The sequence below is a fragment of the Talpa occidentalis genome, unplaced genomic scaffold (genome assembly GCF_014898055.3).
Source record: "Talpa occidentalis isolate TD23 unplaced genomic scaffold, MPIMG_talOcc4v2.1 talOcc4.13, whole genome shotgun sequence".
Taxonomy (NCBI): domain Eukaryota; kingdom Metazoa; phylum Chordata; class Mammalia; order Eulipotyphla; family Talpidae; genus Talpa; species Talpa occidentalis.
This window is the reverse complement of record NW_023601322.1, coordinates 67,825,088-67,852,644: the sequence shown is the minus strand read 5'-3', so window position 1 is coordinate 67,852,644 and position 27,557 is coordinate 67,825,088. Positions and strand designations below refer to the sequence as shown.

At 42.3% G+C, this 27,557-nt stretch overlaps 1 protein-coding gene and 1 long non-coding RNA gene across 6 annotated transcripts in view; one reads left to right on the top strand and one right to left on the bottom strand.

Moving 5' to 3' along the window:
• The window catches only part of PFDN1 (prefoldin subunit 1), a 69,226-nt gene extending 48,398 nt beyond the window's left edge, over positions 1 to 20,828 (bottom strand). For 2 of the 5 annotated variants that reach the window (XM_054694323.1, XM_054694324.1), the window contains exons 1-3: positions 18,244 to 18,360; positions 11,527 to 11,725; positions 8,351 to 8,517 (exon numbers count right to left, since the gene is read on the bottom strand). In XM_054694323.1, coding sequence (XP_054550298.1) covers positions 8,351 to 8,517; positions 11,527 to 11,559 — 200 coding nt within the window. In that variant the 5' untranslated portion in view covers positions 11,560 to 11,725; positions 18,244 to 18,360. Of the gene's footprint in view, positions 1 to 8,350; positions 8,518 to 11,526; positions 11,726 to 18,243; positions 18,377 to 20,736 lie in introns of those variants that run through there. The other 3 variants (XM_054694322.1, XM_054694321.1, XM_054694325.1) reach the window with 3 other exon arrangements.
• LOC129145626 (uncharacterized) overlaps positions 18,429 to 27,557 on the top strand; it is a 19,183-nt gene continuing 10,054 nt past the window's right edge. Inside the window, exons 1-2 of the long non-coding RNA XR_008551430.1 lie at positions 18,429 to 18,499; positions 22,364 to 22,411. This is a non-coding gene — a long non-coding RNA (uncharacterized LOC129145626). The remainder of the gene's footprint in view (positions 18,500 to 22,363; positions 22,412 to 27,557) is intronic.

Sequence of the window (27,557 nt, the reverse complement as noted above, 5' to 3'; positions counted from 1 at the left end):
ATAGGTTTTCATCTCTGAGAAAATTTATTTTTTTAATTTTTGTGTAGAAAAACTTGGGGTGTAGGTCAGAGGTGGAAGGGGGAGGGTGAGAGGATTTACCAGAGACAGATTGGCGAGCAGAACAGGCAAATTTATTGAAATAAACTGCTAAGGGGCCTCCCAGGTGGCGCAGCGGTTGAGTGCTGGGTTGCGAAGCTGCCCTCAGCCTCTGCAGCGCCGGTTTGATCCCCGGCTGCTACCCGGCCACAGGAGGAGGGTCCCACATGGCGCGCAGACCTCTCCTGCCGCCCGCTGCTCCCCTCAGCAGTGTACTTCGGTCCTTCTGCCTGTTCTGCTCCCCGCTCTGGCTCTGGTGAAATCTCTCACCCTCCCGCGCTTCTGACTGTACCCAGTGCTTGTATAAATAAATAAATAAATAAATCTTTAAAAAAAAAAAAAAAGAAAGAAAGAAACTGCTAAGAGGAGCAACAGGCAAAACAGAGGAGTTCTGCTGCGTCATATATGGGTTAGCTCCTTGGCCAGGGATCAAACTCAGGCAATAGCAGTGACAGCCCTAAGACTTAACCCGTAGGCCACCAGGGAGGCCCCCATTCCTGAGAAATTTAGCTGAAGTTAGTTACAACATATAATTCCTTAATACAAAGTAAAAAGTTCTGGGCCTCCCTGGTGGTGCAAGAGGTTAAGTCTCAGCACTATCAAGCTATCACCAGCCACTGCAGCATGAGTTCAATCCCCAGCCAGGAAGCTGACCCACATGGTGCAGCAGACCTCTCCTGACTCACCTGCTACTCCCCACAGCAGTGTATTTCAGCATATCTGCCTATTCTGCTCCCCACTCTGTCTCTGGTGAATCCTCTCACCCAACCCCCGCCCACTTCCACCTCTGGCCTACACCCCAGCTCTTGTATGCATAAATAAATAAAACAAATCTTAAAAAAAAGTAACAAAGTTCAAAATTACTGCTACCTTTACTTTTATAAGAACAACGCGATGATGGCACTTTTCACTCTCCTCAGCTACCCTACGGTGCATATCACCAACTGGACTCCACCGCAGGGGGGAAAAAACAAAAAAAAAAAAAATCAGGATTTTTTTTGTTGTTTTCCTCCTAATAAATTTTTACTGCAGTAATGTTGGCTTATGTTTCCGGTGTAGAGTACTGTAATTCAACACCTTATATACCAACAACAGTCCAGTTTCCATCCACCACTTTATCAATCCCTTTCATCCCCTTCACCCACCCTCTAACACCCTTGCCCTCTGGTAACCACCAATCTGCTCTCCCTATCTAAGAATGGAGAAAACCAAATAACATATAATTTCTCTTATGGGAGGAATTATATGTTATTTGGTTTTCCCCATTTATTTCTCTTAGCCCAATACCCTCAAAGCCCATCCATGCTGTCACAATGGAAAGATTTCATTTGTGGGTTTTTTTTTTTGGCTTAGTAGTATTCATTAACACACACACACACACACACACACACACACTGGTTTATGTGTGCATATGTATATGTTTACACATATACCCCTCTGTGGAAGTAGAGTGTGCCCATCTGGGTTACATACATATTCAACATGAACAAAACTGAAGTCATTATTCCCTGCACAACAGGAAAAGTTGTATTTTTTTCCCTAAGAATGCTGAAAAATGAAAGCCATGACTTTAAAGGTTTATATATGCGTATGTATGGATATATCCATACAGATATACACCATTACATACTACATACATGTTTGTAGTGGGGGGGGTGTGTGTGTGTACATACCACAATTTCCTTATCCACTCATTTTCACTGGACATTTAGATTGTTTCCCTATCTTGATGTTAGTAATTCTGCAATGAACATGAGCTTATCGTTTCAAATTAGTGTTTCTGCATTCCTCAGATAAACAGGCAGAAATGGAATAGTTCAATCATATGTTAATCTTATTCTTAATTTTTGAGGTCTCTCCATACTGTTTTCCATGCAGGCTGCACCAATTTACATTCCACCAACAGTGTATAACATTATCAAAATGAATGTCCTGTGTTTAAGCGAGACTGTTTGGATTCTAAGGGACATGGGAGGGGAAGAAGGGAAAGAATTATTAAAAGAACTCACTTGCAGAAGAAACATGGCTATGTAATTCCTACGCAAATGTTTGCTAACTTCCTCTGGCATAAAAACAGTGATGTCATTATACACAGCAGTACAGCAGTTATAACGAACAGAAAATTTTTCAATCACTGACAACTTAAGGAAATTAAGAATATTACTCAAAAATCTCCTCTCCCTAGAGTATCCATCTGTGGAAGATTGTGCCCATCTGGGTTATATACATACTCAACATCAACAAAACTGAAGTCATTTTTCCCTGCACAACAGGAAAAGTTGTGTTTTTTTCCCTTAGAAGTCTGAGCAATGAAAGCCATGACTTTAAATGGCTCCATATAAAAACATAAGAAGGGTGGGTCACAGCCCATTAGGAAAAGCAATTCAACATCAAGAACTTCTCTTCCTTTAAAATAAAAATCTAAAAAAATAACTTAAAAAACTCTCCCTTTGAAAATTATTTTCATTGTTTCTTGTTCTCTAAAATACAGATTATTAAAAAAAATAAAATAAAATACAGATTATTGCCTGTAAAGAGTATAAAAGCTTATAAATTGAATTTGTAATGTGTTCATACCCCAAAGACATCTGCACATTTTTTTCCTCTTATAGTAAGCATTAAATATCCAAATTTGATTCCACTGGAAAAAAAAAACATAAATTTTTGCTCTCATATCAATATTTACCAATAATATTTACTACTACCACAAGATTTGTGGTTTATTTCTTTTTCTTCTAGGAATAAAACATAGTAGCACTATTTCTTCAGCTTTAAAATTACCTCAAATTGACAAACATCAATTCTATAAGGACATGAAATCATAAAACGGTTGCAGAACTTGAGACACCAAGGCTATGTATATTTCTGTTAACATTTAACAAAGAAGAACTGCAAATGTTTCATCCTGGCTTTATAAAATATCAGACTCAAAACACAGGTTAACATCTAAACTAACAATTAAAATCACTACAAACCAACAAAACATATTATACAAATGGGCAGTTCAACCAAGTTGTCATGAAGAGTTCAGATTTCCTCATCTTCATTAGTTGAAAAACTGCTCAACTTTTTCGATTTTTAAAAAATGAGTTACCTGCCAGGAATATACCTACTCTTTCACTTTCTACCTGTGCTGCATTTATCTTAGTGGTTGAAAGTTCCAGAAGATCTCAACCACTAGAGATCAACCATCAAATTACTTCAAGAAGTAGAAATAGCAACACCGCTCCCAAACAGCAATTTCTGCATTGCTAGACACTTATCTAGTTGGTAGATTTAAACCATTGTTCATTCTTAGCTCCCTAAATGTAAAAAAAACACCCACAGAATAGTGGCATAACTCTAAATTAGTTTAAATATGGAACAAAGTTATTTTTAGTTAAGTTCAGGTTTTTAAAAAGCACTAATCATTCTTCTCAAAGGCTAATCTATTCAAGTTCCTCCCATATTAAAAAAATAAAAAGCTAATTTGTCTCTTTTGAATAGAAGAAATGTTATTTATGTACTACTCAAGCAAATGGATTTAGAATAATAGAATAATAGACATCAAATCAGAGTCAGGATCATATCAATTGTTAACAAAAATAAATTTGACATTAACACTGCATGTCCTTTCAAACACTAGCATGGCTGAATGTCATTTACATGCATTTTCAAATGAAATTTTAAAAAATTACTCTTTAATGCAAAGGGAAAAAAACTGTAAGCCATTATAAACAGTTCATTATTCATGAACAAAAAAATACAAGAAACATTCATATTATATTTATTTGAGATGTATCTATTTCCTCCTTGCATGCTAGAAAGATACAAAGACAAACACTTCCAACTATTCAGACAGATCATTCCACAGTTGTAACTTTCATCATAATTCTCAAAGCAGTATGGTGAGGTCAGCTCACAAACAGCTTAAGTAGCAAAACTAGAAATTGGTGGTAGTAGTATCAGGCTACATAACAGCCCCTCCAAAGAATATGAAGTAAGAGAACTAAAATGTGCTGGCAACATACCAACAGACTGGATGGGATATGCTTTGAGCAATGAATACACAGTTTACAGTATATACCAATTCATTATCTTTCCTGTAATTTGATTTTCCTTGTTTAAAACCAAAAGTAGCCAGATATGAGATATTTAATACCACCAAATATCTCCATACTTATGACTTGACAGGCATCTTGGTAAATTAAATAGTTGCAACATATGCAGATATTTTTCTGCAGAGAACTGTCTTTTCTCCAAGGATTATACTATCCTCACAGCTCAATTCTAAAGGCTTGTATTTTCTTATTGTCAGTTCTATCACTACAACTGGCTGGTATTTAGAATTCTCTACAACTGTCTGGTATTTAGAAGTAAGTGAATGTCCTGAAGAGATTTAATAAAAAATTAATCCTATCAGGTCACAAAAAAATTTGCCTGCAAACAATTACTTCAACCTTAGTCAAAATATATACTGATTTTGTAATTTCATCTTGACCAAATCATAAATTAAAACAGAGTAATAAACTCTGATTCTAATAATAAACTTTCTAGACATTTTCTTTCTAAAGAACCAATGTAAATAACTACTTTAGGCAAAAGAAAGAATCAGGGCCTCCCTGGTGGTGCAAGAGGTTAAGACCCAACCTCCGAAACTGTCCACAGCCACTGCAGCATGAGTTCGATTCCCGGCCAGCCAGGGAGCAACCCACATGTCACAGCAGACCTCTCCTGTCTCTCCTGCTGCTCCCCTCAGCAGTGTACTTCAGTACATCTGCCGGTTCTGCCCCCCACTCTGTCTCTGGTGAATCCTTTCACCCCTCCCCCCAGCACCCGCACCTCTGGCATACACCCTAGTTCTTGTATGAATAAAAATAAATCTTTACAAAAATAAACAAAGTATGGGGTATCTTTAAAAAAAAAAAAAGACCTGGCATCACCCAGAAAAGTGTGAATAAGTCTGCCCAGGAGAATGGAAAAATCTCCAGAGAAGATGAGTTATGTCTGTCTCAAAGACAGAAGATGAGGTATGTCTTAAATACAGAATTTCACAAGGGAGGGTGGTATATTGCAAACCAAGGACAGAAAGAGCAAAAGCAAGAAAGCACAAAAATAAGGCATGTGACAAAGGTAAGAAAAACAATTTCTGATTCATGTGCTACTACTCTTCTACCCTCATCCCATGGGCGATACCACTAAGCAATTAAAGCATGCTTAATTAAACTCAATATCCTTCTTAACAGAATGGAAGTAAAAAAACCCAATGGAAGGAGGCAGATTCACAACATGAAATTTATATACTATCCTAAGCCTGGGGATAGAAAGTGGTAGGAGAGAAGGGTTTAATTTACCTTAATTTAATTGCAATTTAACTTAAGCATCCTTCATTTGGACAATTAGGAATATTCATGAATGCTAGGCTGACAAGATTAGATTTTACCCTCTGAGCAACAGAGGACAAAGGATTTTATGATCAATATTGATATGATCACTGCAGGCAGACATGCAAAAAATGCATTTGGATGAGTTTAGTGTAGTATATATACACAGGTTGATTTTTAATGATGCTCTCACCTGAAACAATGTTACAATACAATGTTACTTCAAAAAAAAGTGTAATTTTTAAAAATGCATTTTGATCGATAGAATAAAGGCAGCAAGAACCCTTAAGACGTTATTGCCATAGTACAAATAAGACACATTGAGGCCCGAATTTCAGCAGTGGCAAAAATCTGCAGCAGGTTCTGAAATAAAAAATGAAGTGTTTGGGGTTTTGTTATCAAAGGCTTTAAAAACAAAAATCCAAGAAAAATTAGTATTCAATTACAATTCCCAAAAAATACTCAAAGAGAAAACGGACAGATTAAGGTAAAAACTACAATTAAAGAAGTGAATCACAATGATACTTAAGATTACTCAACACTATGAATTCAGAAATAGATATTTCAGGTTTAGCATCAAGAAAGAAAAACGTCCTCATGACCAGACTAATACTCAGCAAGTCTTTTCTTCCTGTCATGGCACTAATACTCAAGCCAAACAACAAATGCTACTCACCTTACATGCCCCTACAATGCAGGGGCAAACACACTCCCAGTGAGATGCAGAAAGCACAAAAGTCAAATTTAAAACCATATACGGGCTACACTTTTCCAAACATTTAAAACTATATATTTGTTTTAAGAAGCATCATTTACATGAAATAAATCTTCTGGAAAAAGCACTGTTCTCCTGTAAACTAATTCATATTCTGATCTTTAAACTCTGAAATTGTATTTTTAAGTAAGAACACAATTTATCTGTAGCACTTTGGGAAGTACAAAAACACTCCTATCACTGCTACAGAATGTTTAATAAATGAAATTATCCTTATTAAAAAGAAAAATTCATTGTAGTTCAAAAGGCCAAAGTTTTTCTATTTTGGAAAAAAGATTATTTAGCTGTTGCAAACAAAGGCCTGTGAATTGAGATCCAAGTACAACATGTTAACAAGTATGCTAGAATAGAAAAGCTAGCATTACTGTTTTAAGCCATAAGGATATTCACATTAAGGATAAAATTATCCTTCAGTGAATGCCAACAATGCACCTCAGGGTACATAGACATATTCATTCTACTTTGTTCTCATTCCAATTCTTTTGTGTCCCAGTAGCAAACTCTCAAATTAGGTTTCTCTTCCTCTTAAAACAATGCGAAACAAAAAACATGAGATCCAGAGATAAAATTTACTTGTGGCAAATTTTGTTATTCTGAGAAGCCAAGTCAGATGAACAGTTTATCGTAATCTCTTTTCCATAATCTTTTTTTTCCCCCGGAAAGATATGGATTACATTAGTTGTGAGCAAGGTCTACTTCTCATGATGTCATTCCAAAGTCACTACGAAATATGCTTCCTTCAAATCCATCACAAGTCATCCTAAAACTGATGTCAAATTCCATTCCAACCAAAAGATCTCCAAACTTGAAGTAATGGTTGACTTCCTAAGTAATATTCATAGACCAAATTCCAGAAAAACCCTCCTCCTGTATCTCCCCCTCTTTAAAAAAAAAAAACAACCAGCCTTCTCCTTTTAGCTCATTGTAATGGAATGTGACCTGCAGTCAAGGGCTTTTCCATTGCTCATTTACTAAGAGAACAAGAAACAGATCTTTTCTCATAGTGGCAATATATTTAAAAAAAAAAACAAAAGGTGCTGTTTAGGTGGTTAATCATAAAATAACTATTAGAACAAACAAAAGGTAAATTGGTTTACTCATAGAAGAGCTGTCCAATTAGAACAATATATGATCAAATTAGTGTTTAAATGATAAATAGTTCTTTATTTTTATTTTACAAAACTGGTCAAACATATAAAAGATCTATGATTTGTATGACTCCTAATAAATTAGGCAGGGAATGGGTGCATTAAAACTACAACTACTTAAATAAATCTTTATGCCCAAAATTACTATAAAAATCATTTCACAACAAATCATTTTGTCACTGAAAAGTTACTGAGGGGCCTCCATGGTGGCACAAGGGGTTAAGACGCAACCTGTGAAACTATCATAGCCACTGCAGCAGGAGCTCAATCCCCGGCCAGGGAGCAACCCACATGGTGCAGCAGACCTCTCCTGTCTCGACTGCTGCTCCCCTCAGTAGTGTATTTCAGTGAATCTGCCTGTTCTGCTCCCCACTCTGTCTCTGGTGAAACCTCTCACCCCCCACACCTCTGGCCTGTACCCCAGTTCTTGTATGCATAAATAAATAAATCTTTAAAAGAAAAAGAAAAAAAGATAAGTTACTTAAGTACCTAATCATACAGGGAAATATTTAATATTTCCTTTCAAGTCTAAACTTAAGCACATCTATCTGAGGTTCTGTTTCTCATTTAAATAAACACAATGCAGGGCCTCCCTGGTGGCACAGAGGGTTGAGCACAGCTCTGTGAAGCTGTCCACAGCCTCTGCAGTGCCAGTTCGATTCCAGCAGGCCAGGGAGATTCCCACATGATGAAGCATCCCTCTCATGTCTCACTGCTCCCCTCAGCAGTGTATTTTGGTCCTTCTGCCTGTTCTGCTCTCTGCTCTGTCTCTGGTGAATTCTCTCACCCTCCTGGCCTCTGGCCTGTACCCCAGTGCTTGTATAAATAAATAAATATTTTAAAAAATGCATTTGACTTGATTTTTAAAGCTTATGATATTTAAACCAAGTTTTAAAATGAACAAATCTACGATTTAATTCAGACAATCCTCTCCCAAGATCACCCCATTAAGGATACATTTTACTTACATTCTTCCTACACCTTCATACATATTAGTCTCATCTACCAAAGTCATAATCTCGGTATCTGTAAGATGAGCATGCTTTTTCGTTCTGTTTAGCTGTTCAATCTGTATGTCTGCAAGCTTCACCTTCTGTTGAGTGTCAATAACTTTGGCTTGAAGCTCTGTGAAGGCCTAGTAAAAACAAGTCCTTGATTTAGTAGTTAAAAAAACATTTTACAAGAAACATTTAAGTCAATCCCAAATATATTAAAACAAAGTATGCTACCTGGAGACAAAAATGAAATGCACCAAAGCAAACTTCAATAAAAATCCTTATAACTGTAAACCATCAGGTCACTATGTTAACTACTGTATTTATCATATCCTCAGAAGATGTGATTTGAAGAAACAGGAATAAAAAATATTAAACAATAACCACATCAAGAAGTAACAGCAATAAATTTAACAGTCAAGGAATGAAACCCAGAGATCCCAGACCAATACCATAAATTTAACAATTTGCTACATTTGTATTACAGGATTAGGTTTCAAACCACCTTCCCACATTTGTTTGAAATAATTAACATGGGGATATTAATCTGAGAACACTGAGAAAATATCTCATTTGGTCCTCTCAAGAATCTGTGAGTTAGGTATGGCAGTTTCATCATTACAGTTTACAAATTAAGTAATTAAATATATTAAAGAGATATATATCATGTATGTGATATGTATCATATATAATATAAATATGACAAAGAGATATGCACAGGCTACTATTAGGTGAAAAGGTAGATACTTAAATTCATTTCTTATGACCCCTAGTTCAGTAATCTTTCTAGTCTATCTCTACAGTAATATATTCAGAATATGAATATTTTTAAGAGAAAGACAAAAGAGAAATTCAAAACACTGGTAGAAGAATGGCATCAAGATCTTCATATGCACATAAAAAGCCAAATATGAACTTTTTGTACATTTACTTAAAAATAAATACAATTCTGGGCTTCCCCAGTGGCGCAGCGGTTGAGCGCGGGGTTGCGAAGCTGCCCGCAGCCTCTGCAGTGCCGGTTCGATCCCCGGCCACCAGAGGAGGGTCCCACATGGCGCGCAGACCTCTCCTGCCGCCCGCTGCTCCCCTCAGCAGTGTACTTCGGTCCGTCTGCCTGTTCTGCATCCTGCTCTGACTCTGGTGAATTCTCTCACCCTCCCGCGCTTCTGACTGTACCCAGTGCTTGTATGAATAAATAAATAAATAAATAAATCTTTAAAAAAATTTAAAAAAAAAATAAATAAATAAATACAATTCTTCCATATTCATTGAAGTGCCCAGAATGACTTTCACATGCTGTCACATTTCTGCCTGAATAACAACATCTGTGACTGCAATACACGGAAAAGGCTACAAAACTCAGCCATTCTGACTTTGTTCTCACCTACCAGTAAGACTTGAAAAGATCTATTTTAGGGGGAAGGGAGGTGTCTGAAATGCCCAATTTGACTCCCCCCCCAAAAAAAAAAGACCGTGTAAAGCTATTAGAAGATAAAAATAATCTTTAAACAAGTTTCATTTATTTAACTTAATTGGTTGTCAAAACTATCTCATTTAGGTCTGTAATCCTCTCCTTAGCTGGCATTCATTGTCCACAGGTTTCCAAGCAACAAGTTCAAATAATACTGGAAGGTAAATCCATTCACAGCTGTACTCTATTGTTAGCACTTTCTCTAAATCTTAACTTAAATTTGAACTTTTTACAGAAGAAAATAAACTTTCAGAATACTTCACGAGTTCTTAAAATGAATTTTGTGTTGCATGTAAAATTATAGCTACCACCTGATTTCTGTGTCCAGTTTGCTAAGGAACCTAGTACACTGTTAAAACTGAGCTAGTAGAGCATTATAGGGCACCATATAAGGGCTAAATTTACAAGTTTCAAGACAAGAATGGCAAAAAGATACAAACACATAAATCCTAGGGTCAGTAACAAACAGCTTCTTTTATTTGTAGCAAAAGCAATTTCAGGGGCCTCACTGGTGGCAAGGGGTTAAGAAACAGCATTATGAAGCTACCCACAGCCACTGCAGCACAAGTTCAATCCCTGGCCAAGGAGGTGACCCACATGGCGCAACAGACCTCTCCTGTCTCATCCGCTGCTGCCCTCAGCATTTCAGTCAATCCGCCTATTCTGTTCCCCTCTCTGTCACTGGTGAATTCTATCACCCACTCCAACACACACCTCTAGCCTGTACCCCAGTTCTCGTATGCATGAATAAATAAATCTTAAAAATAAAAAGCTATTTCAGCTCTCCTAGTTCTTATGCAAGGGCTGACTATAAGACAAGTCTTCAGAAGTAAAATTTACTCTTCGGAAAATTGAGTTAATGGTCAAAAAAGTGGGGGGTAAGCTGGACAACCCCGAATTCTACTCCCAACCGTCAACTGATTCTTTTACGGAACTCAGTTTCCTTTTCTGGAAAAGTAGTGGTTTAAAGTATTATAGATGAAGTCTAGGATCCTTACTAATCCCCCTAAAAAGGCATCTTGGCTCAACAGTAATTTTAAAATCCTCACAAATATAAGGTGGCCAAAACATTTCTGAGTACAACACATTTATAAGCAATTGTTTGAACAAACAAACCCAATTCCTTCTGATACTGTTTTTGCTTGGAAAACTTTACTAGACTTGTCTTCAAATTAGGGGGTGGGGCAAGGTGGGAGTCTAAGGTCTCACTCAGAACTGTATGTAAATACTGCGCTCTTTCAAGGTATGGGATCGAATAGGTGACCTAAAAACACAGTGGGAGTTTTTCAAAGCAAAGGAAAGTGCAGAATTACAGATGCCTCAGCTTGGGCACCGAGTACGAAGAGGCTCCAATTTGAAAGGCTCACTTCAGGCCTTATTAGGAAACTGGGAGCTCCAAGCGAAACGAAGCGGCTTTCGAGTTGGAAACAAAAGGAAAGTCCAGCCAACGGTCCGCAGACTTCATCAGACCCGGCCCAACCGGCTCTTACCCGGGAACAACCGCTCGCCCCCTACTCCGAGCCTAAGGAGACCCGGTCCCGCCTCAGGACTCTGGGAAACCATTTCCCAATTCTCTAGGGCCTCTTTCCTTCCGCAGGACTCGGGCCTCACTCGATATTCTTGTTCACAGTCCCCTTAGCTACCGGGAAGCCTCCGCCTGGTCAAGACCCTCTTTTACCTTCTTCAACTCCAGATCCACGGGGGCCGCCATCTTGGTTCAATTTGCGCGCCTGCGCAGTATGTGACGGTCGATAAAAAACCGGTGCGAGAGGGGAGGGCGGGGAAGACCGGTCTCCAAGATGTGCGCGTCCCCTTCTTTCTGCGCCTGCGCATTAGTGGGCCACCGGGGCTTCTTTCACTCCCCGGGCCAGGTGACTCTGGAAATAATTCGGATTGGGATTCAAAGTCTGTCTTCCCCATGTGACCTCTCACGCCTGGCCTGCTTGTCCATGAACTTACAAACACAGGCCAAAGCATATATTTCGTGCATGGTTTTAAAATTTTGACAAATACTTTAATTTGTGCTGCTAAAATGAGATATATGTGGATAAAGTCAAAACCTCTTCATTCAGGGCCTCCTTGGTGGCGCAGGGGTTAAAGACAGCGCTATTAAGCTACCACCAGCCACTGCAGCACGAGTTGGATCCCCAGCCAGCCCGGGAGCAACCCACATGGCACAGCAGACCCCTCCTGTCTCACCCGCTGCTCCCCTCAGCAGTGTATTTCAGTCAGTCTGCCTGTGTCTGTTCCCCAATCTGTCTCAGGCTCTGGTGAATACACACACACCCTGCACCTCTGGCTTACACCCCGTTTAAAAAAAAAAAAAAACCAACTCTTCATTCATTCATCCTTCAGCTATACTCTCTTCCCCCTCCCCATCTCTCTGCTATCTGAACTGAGAAAGAATCTGCCTGAACCGCAGGGATGCCAGTATGGAAAAGAACAGAAGGCTTAGTGGAAGTGTTCTTCCAAAGAACTTATTTCTAATGAACGCTCCTGGAAGACCTTCTAGACACAGTGGTTCTCAAAGACCAAATGAGTGGGGGTTGTTTGTTTGTTTGTTTGTTTGTTTTTGTGGGACCCTTGTGGTGAACCGCATTGCACAACAGCTGCGTCACCAGGGGAGGCCCTCAGATGAGAGTGTTTAAAACAAAACGAACAAAAAAAAAAAACCAGAATCTCTGGTCTTCATCCCTAACTTACCTAAAATCTTCGAGATCAGGGCCCAGAAAAATGACCTTTTTTTGCATAACCATCTTATGATCTGATGAAAATCATCTGCAGCTCATATTTTGAGAATCTGCTATAAAGGACCTTGCATTTGAACCAGAATGATGGATAGTAATTCGTCTTTATGAAATGGAAGAAATGGATATTTCACCTACTCTAAAAACTTAGGGTGAGGGGGAGAGCAGGGAATTTGGAACCAGTCACATCTCGATTCAAGATTTAGTCTGCCTTGCCTTGACTCTCAGTCTGTCTAGTTCCATTTATTAGCAGTGTGGCAATAGTTTGTCTCCTAATTTAATTTGAAAATAACAATATCGGGAACTCCCTGGTGGCACAGGGGTTAAAATCTCAGCACTGTCAAGCTATAGGCTAGCCACTGCACCATGAGTTCGATCCCTAGCCAGGGAGATAACCCAAATGGCGCAGCAGACCTCTCCTGTCTCCCCTGCTGCTCTCCTTAACAATATATTTCAGTAGATCTACCTGTTTTGCTCCCCGTTCTGTCTCTGGTGAATCTTCTCACCTCTGCACCTCTGGCCTGCACCCCAGAACTTGCATGCAGAAATAATTAACATAAATCTTTTTTAAAAAACAAAAACTTGATTGTGGGGATGTTTTCCTGGGTGGGACGTATCAAATTGCACATTTTAATATATTCAGTTCATTATATGTCAATTATAACAATACTTTTTTAAAGGGTGTTTTTAAAAAAAGAGATGTATTTATGCATACAAGAACTGGGGTACAAGCCAGAGGTGTAGGGGGTGAGAGGATTCACCAGAGACAGAGTGGGGAACAGAACAGGCAGATTGACTGAAATACATTGCTGAGGGGGAAGCGGTGGATAAGACAGGAGAGGTCTGCTGCACATATGGGTATCTCCCTGGCCAGGGATGGAACTCGTGCTACAGTGGCTGCAGACAGCTTCATAGGTTGCGTCTTAACCCCTTGCACCACCAGGAAGGCTCTGTAACAATACATTTTTAAAAGAAAATAAGGACTCCTAGGCTTTTGACCTAAGCAAACAAGTTGCTAGTAATGTCTTTACCATTCTTTTTTTTTTTTTTGAAGGTTTATTTATTTATGCATATAAGAACTGGGGTACAGGCCAGAGGTGTGGGGGTAGGGGGGTTGTAAGAGGATTCACCAAGACAGAGTGGGGAACAGAACAGGCAGACTGACTGAAATGCACTGCTGAGGGGAGCAGCAGATGAGATGGGAGCGGTCTGCTTTGCCATGTGGGTCAGCTCCCTGGCTGGGATCAAACTCATGCTGCAGTAGCTGTGGATTGCTTCATAATGCAGACACTTAAGCCTTTGTGCCACCAAGGAGGCCCTGTTTTTACCATTCTTTTTTTTTAAAGATTTATTTATTTATACAAGAACTGGGGTACAGGTCAGAGGCGCAGGAGGGTGAGAGAATTCACCAGAGCGAGAAGGGAGCAGAACAGGCAGATGGACTGAAGACACTGCTGAGGGGAGTAGTGGACAAGGCAGGAAAGGTCTGCCACGCCATGTGGGTATCTCCCTGGCTGGCCAGGAATCGAAAACCCACACTGCAGAGGCTGCAGACAGCTTCACAGGGTAGTGCTCAACCCACTGCGCCACCAGGGAGGCCCTGTTTTTACCATTCTTGTGGTAATTCTTATGATATAGTTTGCATACAGTCACAAAATCTATAGGAATAATAAAAATAATCCTTTCCCAGTTAAGAGACTGTATTTATTAGAATAAAGATTCAGCTGCTATAACAGAGACACTGAATAGCAATGATTGCAACAAGATAGGAGCATATTTACCTTGTCACAATACCCAGGGTAAGCACATGAGTTCCATAATGCTAGAGCTCCTTAAGCACTTTCTATCTTATCCATATGATCCAAGATGATTCATCACCACCATATCCATAGCCTAGCTAGAAGGAAGGGGAAGAAGAAGCAGAAGGCTCACTCCTTCCTTATAAAAGCAAACGTTATCCCAGAAGTTGTAGGTGTGATTCTATTCATATCATACAGGCCCGAACAGAATCACATGGCCATTCCTGGGGCCAAGAGAGCCTGGGAAATGAAGTTGTTTATATGGGCGACTGTATTGAGAGTAACACAGGAATTCTATTATTAGGAAAGGGAAATAGAGGACAGATATTGGTGGGAAATTAACAGTTTTTAACATTAGAGCTTTTCAGCATACAAAGCAATTTTCTATTCATCAAGTCAATTGATCTTCACAACTTTGTAAGATAGATGAGACCCAAAAATCTCCCTCAGTTTGAGAGGAAGTTTAGCAGAGTGGTTGAGTACAGGCTTTGGAATCTGATGACCTAATTTCAAACCCCACTTCTAAAATTTACCAGCTGTAAGATTCAAGAGAAATACTTAACCCAAAGCTGCCCTCTCTTCAACTGTAAAATGGAGGTTATAATAACAGTCACCTCTCAGGTGGGTATCATGATTAAATGAGCTTACACATGCTAAAGTTCCTGGGATATTTACACATAATCAACATTAGCTATTGTTGTGCATCAATATTACAAATCTACAGATAAGGGGCCTCCTTGGTGGCACAAGAGGTTAAGAGCTATCTGCAGCCACTGCAGCATGAGTTTGATCCCCGGACAGGAATCTGACCCATATGGCGCAGCAGACCTCTCTTAACTCACCCGCTGCTCCCCTCAGCAGTGTATGTTGGTCAATCCGCCTGCTCTGTTCCCTACTCTGTCTATGGTGAATCCTCTCACCCATACACCTCTGGCCTGTACCCCAGCTCTTGTATGTAAAAATAAATCTTTTTAAAAATCTACAGGTAAATAAAAAAGCAGTCCACAGTACAATAAGAATAACAGTTAAACAGAGGCTTATAACAGAATATGAAAATTTGGCAGTAAGCCCAGGACCTTCCTAGGAGGGAAAGATGGGAGGGAAGGCGTTGACCCCTGGAACTGGAAAACATAAAGGAGGACTCCTAACTTAAGAGCCTTGTAGACAAAGTAGGAATTCATGGCAAATAAAGGAAAAAGGATATTTCTAGAAGAGACAAAGACACCAAGGCAAGAGACTGTTGTCTTCAGAGAAATGTAAGTTGCTTGATTTGGCCAGAACCATGTTAAACACCAAGAGAAAGGTACAAAGAGATAGGTGAGAGCCAATGGTGGAGAGGCTTCCACGGCAAACTCAGAAGCTTGGTTTCCATCTGTGGTTACTGGGCAATGAGTGTTGTGAGCAGGAAGTGAGGGCCATATTCACATTCTATAAGACTACCATGACCACTTAGAGTGCAGTGCTTCCCAGAAGGTAGGTGAGAACTGAAGCAGCCATCCAGACACCAAGAGGCTAGAACTAAGGTAGCAGAAGAAGAACCTAGAATGCATTTGCTTTTCAAAATCCCTGTCCTGTCTTGAGCTAGTCTTCTCTTAATTCTGCCATCTCAGGTGCTTTTGCATGATACAAATTACAGGAACAAATATCTTCTTTGATAACATTTTTCTCTCTCTTTTTCATAACATTTCTATATAATGGTAGCCAACCATTATGGTTTGCCCAGATTGTCCCAGTTTTTGCACTGAAAATCTTAAGTTCTGGGAAACACCTCAAATGTGGGAAGATCAGGACAGTCGGTCACCAATTTTTTAGAGTCTTGTAGAGAAAGTGTGAGTATAATGATTAAAAGCAAATTCTAGAAACAGATCCCTCCAACATGTATCAGGTGCAGGACCTTGAGCAAGTTACTTTACCTTTCTGCCATTCAGTTTTCCCAAGAAAAATGAGGTTGATGTAACATAGTGTCTAACCCACAGGGTCATAGTGAGAATGAATGAATATATACTTAATTGCATTTAGAGTGGTACCTGGAACTTTGTATGTGCTATGAGCACTTTGCCCTCATAGCTGTTAGAAATTGCCTGCTTTCTGATTTATTTCACTTAAGTCCCAAACATCCCCTTGCTGCGTCATCCTTTCTTGGATGTCTCCAGACCTTTCACTTCAGGTCCATCAGTCACCCCACCCAAGGGTGGTGAGAAAAAGTAGTTCTGTGACATTGGAGACTCTGGCCTGTGGGTAGCCTTTGAAGGTTTTGGACTGAATTGAAGAGAATTGAAGGCCTTTTAAGACTCTCTCCCAAGAGAGATACCTCCTAATAGACTCAATAATGGGGAAATTTGCACCTGTTTCCTTTGAATATGAATTCTGCCTGGAGTAGGTTGGGAGGGGTGGAACAGTTATAAGGCTTGTATGCTAGTTCTGAGAGGGCCTAAGGGACCAAATTGGGAGTGATCCCTTCCCAAGTGATACATTTGCCAAGAAACTCTGAGGTAGCTTTCTAGTTAACAAAGAAGTCTTGAGCCCAGGACCTTCCTAGGAGGGAAGGGGGCCTTAGCCACGCCTACCAAATGAAATAGTCACTGGAAACTCTGCAAGGAGAGGAAGTGAGTCGTCATAAGCAGGAACTGGCGGTGGCTTTTCCTAGGCACCTTGCCACATCTGATTCAATCTGTTTATGAAAAGTCCAAAGAAAGTGAATATTTTCAATAAATTTGATGATTTCAACCTACGTAAGAGATGGAACTGATTAACAGAGCATAACACAGTCTGGGTTATTTATCCCTTTGCTCATCAGAGAAAGTGAGGGTGTGGGGCCTGCCAGAGGTGACAGCCAAGAGCAGGAGACTCTGCCCCAAATAGGAAAAGAATAAAATAAAGGAAAATCAAATGCCTAGTGAGGAATCCACATCTCTATTGATCACCGTAGCTCACATTAAATGGAAATAGTTTCTGGTCCGTAAGAACAGGAAAAGGAATACAATGGAGTTGGCCAAAACACATGCATTTTATAAACAGGCCCCAAAAAGTACCAGGGCAGAGGAGTATTTTTCCTACCATCAGAGCTATACTAGGACAAGGTGACTAAATATTTTTCCCCAAAGCACCTATATTTAGCAGCTCCAAAGATTTTTGAATAAGTTTTTTTTTTAAGATTTATTTTATTTATTTATGCATACAAGAACTGGGGTGTAGGCCAGAAGTGTGGGGGGTGAGAGGTTTCACCAGAGATAGAGTGGGAAGCAGATCCACTAAAATACACTGCTGAGGGGAGCAGCAGGTGAGACCGGAGAGGTTGGCTGTGCCATGTGGTTACCTCCCTGGCCAAGGATAGAACTCAGGCTGCAGTGGCTGCCTATAGCTTGATAGTGCTGAGACTTAACCCCTGCGCCACCAGGGGTGGCCTGAATAAGGTTTTTTTCAATTGTGAGGAGCTGGAGGAAAAAAAATGGGCCTCCTGGTGGCCTAGGGGCTAGGGGTTAAGTCAGCACTACCACTTTGACCGCCCACCTTGGCAGCCTGAGTTAGTCCCCAGCCAGGGAGCTAACCCACATATGGTGCAGCAGACCTCTCCTGTGTCCCCTGCTGCTCCCCTTAGCAGTGTATTTCAGTAGATCCACCTGTTCTGTCTCTGGTGACTCTTCTCACCCCCTGCACCTTTGGCCTACACCCCAGTTCTTCTATGGAAAAATAAATAAAATCTTTCAAAAAAAAAAAAGTCCTACCTTTTTAAAATGACAAGCACATGGGTGTAGCACCTACTAAGCAAGAAACCGTTAAAATAGGAAGTCCCACATTGTCTGCCTTGTTACTCACTTGAATATGTAGCCACAGCAACTACAAACTTACGTGTGACCAGTTTAGTCTCCACAGTGGAAAGAGATGCCTCTTTCCTTCATGGTTCCAGAGAGAATCCCAGGCTTGGATTTCTGTGGCCTCGGTTAGGTCATGTGTCCACCTTTGAAATGGTCACAATGGCCAGAGCAACGAATGATCTGATTGGTCAGGTGTAGGTCACATAGCCTTTTCTGGAAGGTTAGCTGTATCAGTTTCACCCAAAAAGCACAGGAACTGAAGGTGGGGGAATCTGTCTTCTTTCAAAAGGGTAAAGTATAATTGTCAAAGGAAGAAGTAAAGGATCTTACAAAGTGGAAGAAATAAATAGACACTCTATCTTAACTGTTAAATTTTCACCTTTTTCTTTTCTTTTTTTTTTTTATATAGACGCATGTTTTACTTATTTATTTATTTGTTTGTTTTGTTTATACATGCACTGGGTACAGTCAGAAGCGTGGGAGGGTGAGAGAATTCACCAGAGCCAGAGCGGGGAGCAGAGCAGGCAGAAGGACCGAAGTACACTGCTGAGGGGAGCAGCGGGCTGCAGGAGAGGTCTGCGCGCCATGTGGGACCCTCCTCCGGTGGCCGGGGAGCAGCCGGGGATCGAACCGGCGCTACAGAGGCTGCGGGCAGCTTCGCAACCCAGCGCTCAACCGCTGCGCCACCGGGGAGGCCCAATTTTCACCTTTTTCAACCCTCTCTCCTAATAAGTAGGTCAACTCCGTTTCAACAGGTACATGAACATCATGGTGGCTAACTTCTACTCTTTCTCACATAGCAATGGTCAGGGACCTCAAGGAAACAGTTCTGCTTTTGTCATTGGATGTCAGGATGCCATCTGGGGGACTGAATCTGAGACTTAGTGCTGTTCAGCTTTTCTAGTTCAGACACAGTATTGATATGTATACGAAAGTATTAAGTTTACAAGGGTAAGTACTAAGTACTGTTGATAGGGATATGGACGTTAACACTTCCTTTTGACCACTCAGCTAAGGTCAAATATTTTGGCCTGGGTTTTAGAAGATAGAAATCATGGTTGGCTGAGGGTGAGTGGCCAGTGACCTCATAGGTCTTGTGTTTCTAACCACAGCGATTAGTAGACTACATGAAAGTCACTACCTGGAACATTAGACTCTTAGCATCAGCTCCTTAAAGAATCAGGGGCAAATTCTGGAAAGAATCCCATTAGTTCATCCACTTGTCATATTGTAACAGGGTGGTCCCCAGGAAAGGGTGAGGTTCCAGGTTTCCTGCCCCACTCAGGGGAGGGTGGCGCTAAGCAGGGAGAGAAGAAGCTCCAGAGGAGACTGAGGAAGGAAGGAAGCAGGATGGGGAGCCAGAAGGAGACCTGCAGGAGGCACATGGAGCCAAGAAGAAACCACACTTGCCTTTTGGTCATGGACTGAGTGACACATGAAGAAACTGCACTTGCCTTTTGGTTGTGGACTGGGTGACACAGATGTGGGTGAGCCTCATGGGGAGGTGACAATGGTGGTTTTTGTCTTGATTTTGATTTTGCTCTTTTCCTCCCAGACTTGTATGGTTGTTTCTGATCCTTTTCTGTGGTCCCCACTGGAAGATGCTTTAGGCTTGTGGAAGGCTTTGGGGCCTTGCTCTGGGCTAATCCCTTTTGGATGGACTTTTACTCACGAGGGGACAGTTAACTTTGGGTACTTGATTTGGAAACTATTCTTTGCCTTTCCTATATTGTTTACTAATTGCATTAAAGTTCCTTTTCATTAAAGTCTCATATGTTTTGTGTTGATGTGGTGGATGGCAGAACCTATTTAGAGCAGGCAGGTTTGTGGGCTCTGGGGTGCCCCTCTCCCTGACCTATAACAATATATCTTCATTATGCTTTGCCATCTAAAGTATAGGTCTGCAGGGCCTCCCCGGTGGCGCAGCGGTTGAGCGCTGGGTTGCGAAGCTGCCCGCAGCCTCTGCAGCGCCGGTTCGATCCCCGGCTGCTCCCCGGCCACCGGAGGAGGGTCCCGCATGGCGCGCAGACCTCTCCTGCCGCCCGCTGCTCCCCTCAGCAGTGTACTTCAGTCCTTCTGCCTGCTCTGCTCCCCGCTCTGGCTCTGGTGAATTCTCTCACCCTCCCGCGCTTCTGACTGTACCCAGTGCTTGTATAAACAAAACAAACAAACAAACAAATAAATAAAACATGCCTCTATTAAAAAAAAAAAAACATTAAAGTATAGGTCTGCATATTTGACCTCAGCTAAGGGGTTAAAAGGAAGTAGGAACATCCATATCCCTATCAACATTACTTAGTACTTATCCTTCAGTACTTCCATGTACTTCCATGTATCTATCCATAGTGTCTCTGAACAAGGAAAGCTGAACAGCACTAAGTTTAGATTCAGTCCCTCAGGTGGCTCCCTAAAGCGTAGGGAGCTATGTAATAGGGAATCCTTGTCTCAAGGAGTGGGAAGAACTTGAATTCTTCTAGTTTACCCCTCTCTTAATAGTGGATGAAACAGTGAAGGAAGCAAGGCTCACACAGGCATAGCTAGTTGATGCCCAAACTGGAACAAGAGCCAGGTGTCTTGGGCCCCCTTCCAGAGCTCCTCCTGACTGCCCTGTGGCTTCTACCATAGATTCCAGCAAGACTACTGTGTGTCAAACAAAAGAATTTGGAATCAGAAGACTCTAGATGTCTTGGGAATATGAGATTCCTTTTTGAAGCCATTTACCCTGGACTGCATTTAAAGATGAGGTTCTTGAGAAGGTGACAGGGCCTCAATCCCAGAACATAAAAAAAAGATGAGATTAAATAAATAAGCTCCAGGGCTCTGCTCCTTACAAGCAAAGTGAACCTGGTATTCTTTCAGACATGACCTATGCGTGGGGAGTTCTGGGTTGTCCATAAATTCACCAGGATGTCCAGGGTGTTTTGGGTAGTGGTGTGCTGTGAGAATAGGCTTTTTTTCCTAGATGATGATGAGCAAGAACTCTTCAGCATCTCAAAACTGCTGACAAGTCATAAAAGCTTAAGAACCAGCACTCAAAAGTGTTTTTCCAAATGGAGCATGTCATCAGTGTTATTAAGGGAACTTTAAGAACACAGAGACCTGGGCCCTCCTCTTGGAGAGGTAGAGTAATTGGATCAGTTTGGAGAGTCAAAGAATCTTCATCTTTCAGAAGCTTATCAGGCTTAGAAGCAGCAGTTACAGAAGAAAATGTTAATGGAAATGCTTTCCTGGAAGGGAGAAGGAAAAACTGCCTCAGGACTTGGCAACTTAATGCCACTCTAATTGTAAATAATTCAGGTGTTTATGACAAAGAAGAAATAGGAATTCCTGGAAAGGGGAGAGAACTGAAACCCAAGGAGCAAACCATAGAGAAAATAGTGAAATTCAATAGGCCAAGGTTGTGTTCTATGGCATTGTGAGCACAGCCTCCCTGGGCAAATCAGCTCTTTGCCCAAGCAAAGAGCTTCACTCATCCTCTAGGCCCCCGCCCCCTCACCATTTACAGAGACCGTCAAAATCTCTGAATCCCTAATCTCCAGGGCTGTAGAGTTAGAACAAATCTGCCACTTTGTATTTTTCTCTAGTGTCTGAATAAAAAGCTACTCATACATTGACTTTGTTCATTTATGCATGAAACAAATATCTGCTTCTCCAAAATGCTAGGCACTGCACTAACAATGACCAAAATAGACCCCTTCCCAGTTCTCCTGGCAAAGTGCTGGATTCATTTCATTGGAGAATTGGAATTATGAAGATATCTTTTCCTTCATCTTAGTGGTTCTGTTATACAATTTCTCCTCTATGCCCAGAACACACTACGCATTCTTTTTCCTTGTTTTTAATTTATTATTTTTATTTTCAATATTTATTTTTATTTATTTATGCATACAAGAACTGAGGTACAGGCCAGAGGTGTGCAGGGTGGGGTGAGAGAGGATTCACCAGAGAGAGTGGGGAGCAGAACAGGCAGATAAACTGAAATACACTGCTGAGGGGAGCAGCGGGCAAGACAGGAGAGGTTTGCTGTGCCATGTGGGTTAGCTCCCTGGAGGGGGTGAAGGTGGGGGGCGGGCATCCAACTCATGCTACAGTTGCTGGCGATATCTTGAGAGCGCTGAGACCTAACTTCTACGCCACCTGTATTTTTCATACAGGCTTCCCACTGTCCAGTTCTCTAGAATTTTCTTCCAGTGTTCTGCCTGGTAAGTTCCAATTAACCTTGTGAGTATTGTGACTTCAAAGACCTTTTCACGAAGAGGTCTTTTCCTGAGTCCTCATTTGAAAGTAGTTCTCCCTGTTATCCTCTCTCAGAGCAACTGACACTTTTTCTTCATGTTTTTTTGTCACGATTCTTAATAGTATATTATTTCATGGGATTATTTTCACCTTGAAAAAAATCATTCATACAATAATCACATGCTGAATGAAAACGGTATAAGTCATATGCCAGGAAAAGAAAATTAACTTCCAGCCGCTGACTCCCTGATTCCCAGTTCTTTTCCCCTCAGGCAAATGTTGTTATTACTTGCTTATATTCTAGGTACCCTATGTATTTTTGTGGGTGTGTGTAATTATTTATTAAGTGGCTATCTCCTTGACTAGATGGAGGTGGACACCATATCTGTTTGTTCATTGCCTTGTCCATATACTTGGCGCATTCCCATAATTCACATGTGTTGGTGAGATGAATGAAGATGTTAAAAGAACAGAGCGATTGGATGAATATCTAACCTGCCTACATCTTTCCTGCTCCTCCTCAGTGCAGAGCACACACCAAATTTGCCCAAAATTCCTGGGCTTCCTTACTCTCTGCTTCTCTCACTGGGTTGAAATTATAACTCTCCAGTCTGCCTGTCTCCCCCAGTATACTGTGAACTCCTGGGGGCAGAGATTACGTTTACTCTTAGGGAATGCGGTGCCACGTATCCCAGCAGTCAATGAACACATTCTGACTGACTGCTTGTCTAATCTGACTCACCAGACACTTGGATCATTTGCAATTTTGTTCTCGAACTCTGCCAGCTCACAAAAATCAGTTGTGATTTTTCCCACAAAGACTAGCTTTTCTTCAAAATCTATTGTTTAGAGCAATGTACTTCACTTGAGACTCACTGCTGGTTCTCTTTTAGGGCTCAGTTCCCTCATATGTAAAATGGAAATAATAACGCCAAACTCCCAGAGAGGTTGTAATAATTAAATGAGGTCTTATGTAAAAGTACCAAGCACTTCACCATGGTTGTTCATTTCCCCACTGCCTTCAGCAAGACAAAGAATTTCAGTGGGTATCTGCTTTACTGAAAAAAAGCAGTCTCTGCATGAGAAGTAAGATCAGTGAGGGGAGGTTCCCTAATAAAATAAAATAAAAAATCCACTTTGGACAATGACTCGAAATATAATGGCTTCATGTCCAAGATGCTGCTGAGTAATGCACCCTCAGGACAAAACACACAGACTTAGAAGATCCCTCAGGCCTTATGGATTTGGTCCTCTGCCTGCCCCTTCAGTATCAGGTTGCATGCTTCCTCCCTCTGCTCCAGCCTCAGCCATACATAGCTTGCTTTGTTCCTCCTTGCACCCTTTGGATGCCAGGTCTTTGTGCATGTTCCTCCATCTGTCAGTCACTTATTCTATCCTATAACTCTAAGCTTAAAAATCTCTTCCTTGGGCCTCCCTGGTGGTGCAAGGTGTTAAAACGCAGCACTATGAAGTTATATACAGCTACTGCAGCACGAGTATGATCCCCAGCTAGGGAGGTGACCCACAAGGCACAGCAGACCTCTCCTGTCTCCCCGCTGCTCCCCTCAGCAGTATATTTCAGTAAATCTGCCTGTCCTACTCCCCACTCTGTCTTTGCTGAATCCTCTCACCCACTGCCTCTCTGGCCTGTACCGCAGCTCTTGTATGCATAAATAAATAAATCTTAAAAAAAAAAAATCTCTTCCTCAATAAAACCTCTAGATTTGATCTCCTGCATTAGGTGACTCCCTGTGCCACTGGCCACTCCCAGAGAACCTTGTTCTTTCCCTTTCATAGCACTCAGGACAGAATTCCTAAAGGGGCTCCATTCAAACCTCTATTTCACAATTATTTCCAGAGTTTCTCTGACCTGCTAGGCATTGTCCGGAGGCTGGGGATACAGTGGAAGGCAAGATAAGTCACAAATTCTATTCACAATACATGCATTCTAGGGCCAGAGACAGACAATAAACAAATAAATTAGCATGGGACTCTGCTATTCGTTTCTGCATTTCCAGAACTGGACAGTGGACCCAGTACACGCAGATACTAGATAAATATTTAATGAGGTGATGCCATCAGATACGGCTACCTGGACAGTGTATCCTGTCTCCCTACTATTATAGTTACCCCCTAGTCTGTGCAGATCACAGCCTGAGTCATCTATCCCACACACCCTCCCAAATCTGATCATGCTTCCCCCTACCTTCTCTCACTTTAAGACCCCCGTCTGGCTCTCATTGCCCTGAGGGTCCAATCTGAACTGCTTGGCACAGTCTGAAAGGCCTTGTCTACCTCCCTCTGTAGCCTCTTCACATCTGCTGCCCACCCCACCCCAGCTGCTGACATTCCTGTCACACCAAACCCATTTCAGTTCCTCATTCACATCATCCTCGCTGTCTGCTGACTGTTCCTTCTGCCTAGAATTCCCTTAACCTCTCTGATCCATTGGACCTCAGCTGCTCACTGTTTAGGGCTCAACTTGAATTTCACTTCCTCAGGGAAGTGGCCTCCCTGACCCCTAGAGCAGGAAATCACTGGGCACCTCCTTTTGCCCACATAACTTTTTTTAATAAAGATTTTATTTATTTATTTTTGCGTAGAAGAACTGGGGTACAGGTCAGAGTTGCAGGGGGTAAGAGGATTCACCAGAGACAGAGGGGAAGAGAGCAGGCAGATCGACTGAACTGCACCGCTAAGGGGAGCAGGGGGCAAGGCAGGAGAGGTCTGCTGAGCCGTTTGGGTTGCTCCCTGGCCCAGGATCGAACTCGTGCTGCAGAGGCTGCGGACAGCTTCATAGATTTCATCTTGCGCCATCAGGGAGGCCTCTGGCTGGGCATTAAACTAGGCTGTCGTGGTAATAGCGCTGAGACTTAACCCCTAGGCCACCAGGGAGGCCCCCACATAACTCTCTTGACACTTGGTGGTTGTGACTTGTTTAATTGTCCAGTGTTCCTGTTAGAGCACAAATTCCTGGAGGGCAGGACCTGGGGCCTGTTCACTCTTGTGTTCTTAGTCTCAAGAACAAAGGAGGAATCACTACGTGTCTGAGATGAATCTGTGTGTAGCAAGCTCGCTCAGAAGCTGCCAACTTCGAGTTGCAGTGTGGCACCTCTCAGCAGCCTCTTAGGAGTATCAATGCTCTTTTACAATTGCAAACAGTTAATTCTCAGATTTCCTCCACACTCTGAGTCAGGGTGATTTGCCCAGACTTATTAATATGAGGAAACAGCTTCTGGGGAGCAGGTGATCTGCCCCGGGGAGGTAGAGAGGTGAGGCAGGCACAGGGCTCTGCCTGTGACCACACTACCTCCACAACCCCCCCACCCTTTCTTATTCTGAGCACCAGGCGGAAATGTAATGTCATGACACATTGGGGGATTTCTTTCCTCCCCTGCATTTTTCTGAAGTGACTGCAGCCTAGGGGGTTGGGGGAGCACAGGCCTTGAAAGGAGGGAGGCGGGTGGTGGGGAGGTTAGCTGCCGCATTCCTTAGCAGCCTCCGTTTGCATAGTTTTGAGGAAGAAGAAAGGAGTTTGCAAGCTTTGGCGGCTGCACTAGGCATTCAGCTCCTGTTCTGGCAGCTGCAGAGGCTGGCCCTAACACAGGCCAAGCCAGGAGGCAGGCTCTCTCTCCTGCCTGGGCTGCCAAGATGAGGTAGAGGAGGTCAGGCCCTCAGCCTAATGTGGGGGCAGAAAGTGTCCCCTTCTCTCTGCCTAGCCTGGCAGCGGTTAGCCTTGAGCCATTAAGTGTGTGTGCAGGGGTGGGGTAGAGGAAGCCTCAGGGCCTGAGTGCCAATCTTCCCAGGTGGGTGTCTGATCCAGACTTCAGGGGGCTAGCTCAGCCATCCCTCACCCTAACCCCCCCAGGAGATATCAAGGGGCAGCCCCTGGGCAGATGTCCCCACCCAGCTGCTGGGGCCACTGCCATCACATTCCAGAGCGGGCCTTGAGCCACAGAGCATGGCTTGAGAAAGAGCTTGAGGCCCCATTCACCATGGAAACTAGGCTTCCTAGGAAAAGGTCACATATTTGATGTGGCTGTCATCTGGGTACCTTAAATGCAGCTCTGTTCCTGTTTTCCTGGGACACCCGCCAGTGGAGAAGGCCTGAGACAGTGGGGTGGCAGCTGACCTGTTTGCCTGGCTCTAGGCAAACCCCAGTCACAGTTTCCCCTTCTCAGCAAAGCCCAGTGCTACACCCATTCACACAACCTGTACCCCAACTTGTATTCACTGGGCTATTCTTTACTCTCTCAAGGACCTAGCCATGCCAAGAATCTGGAAAGGGAGGTACCAACAAGACCCAGAAGGGTAAAAGATAACAGAGGGCTCCAAGTTGGAGCTTGTTAACAACTATCATATATTGGGGACTGACTCCACTCCAGATACTGTGCTTTACCTGCCTGGTAATCCTCCAAAAACCTTAAAAAGAAAACAGGCTCTGAGAGACTAAATAACTTGTCTGAAATTATCATACAACCAGCAAGTGGCATGGTCAGGATCTGAATCCGGGTTTGTCTGCTCCAGTGCTGGGACTTAACCTCACTCTTTTTTTCACCCATTCATCTATTCAAACATTCATTCATTTCTTCAATTGTTCATTAGTTCACACACGCATGCATCAAACATTTTGTGAGAGTCTCTGATGTGGCAAGAGCTGTCTTGGAAGTGGGCAAACAGAGCTGCAAAAGTTGCTGCCCCATGACCTCTAGGAGTTCCCGGTGGGAGAAGCAGGTGAACAAACCATGACAATATGCAGCGAGATGAGAGTGATGGGAGAGGAATGCCAAAGCTGCTGCGGAAAGAGGACAGTTTTCCAGGTGTCGTCCCAGACCCAGTGCTGTGGAAGCACAGAGAAAGAATGACTAACCTGCCGGGACAAGGGGTGGGTGGCAGACTTTCTCCAGTAGGTGCCTAAACAGACACGTAGAAAAGAATGTTTATACCTGCAAGGTTAAACTCAGGTCAGCCTGGAGTGTCAGGGTCTAGAAATGTACTCACTGTGTTCCAAGGGGACCAAGAAGGAACACTTTCCCCAAGAAGACCTGCACGGGCCCTCCTTACCAAGCGTGGCGCTGCCCAGGGCCTTCTAGCCCCCTTAGGCCCACCAGA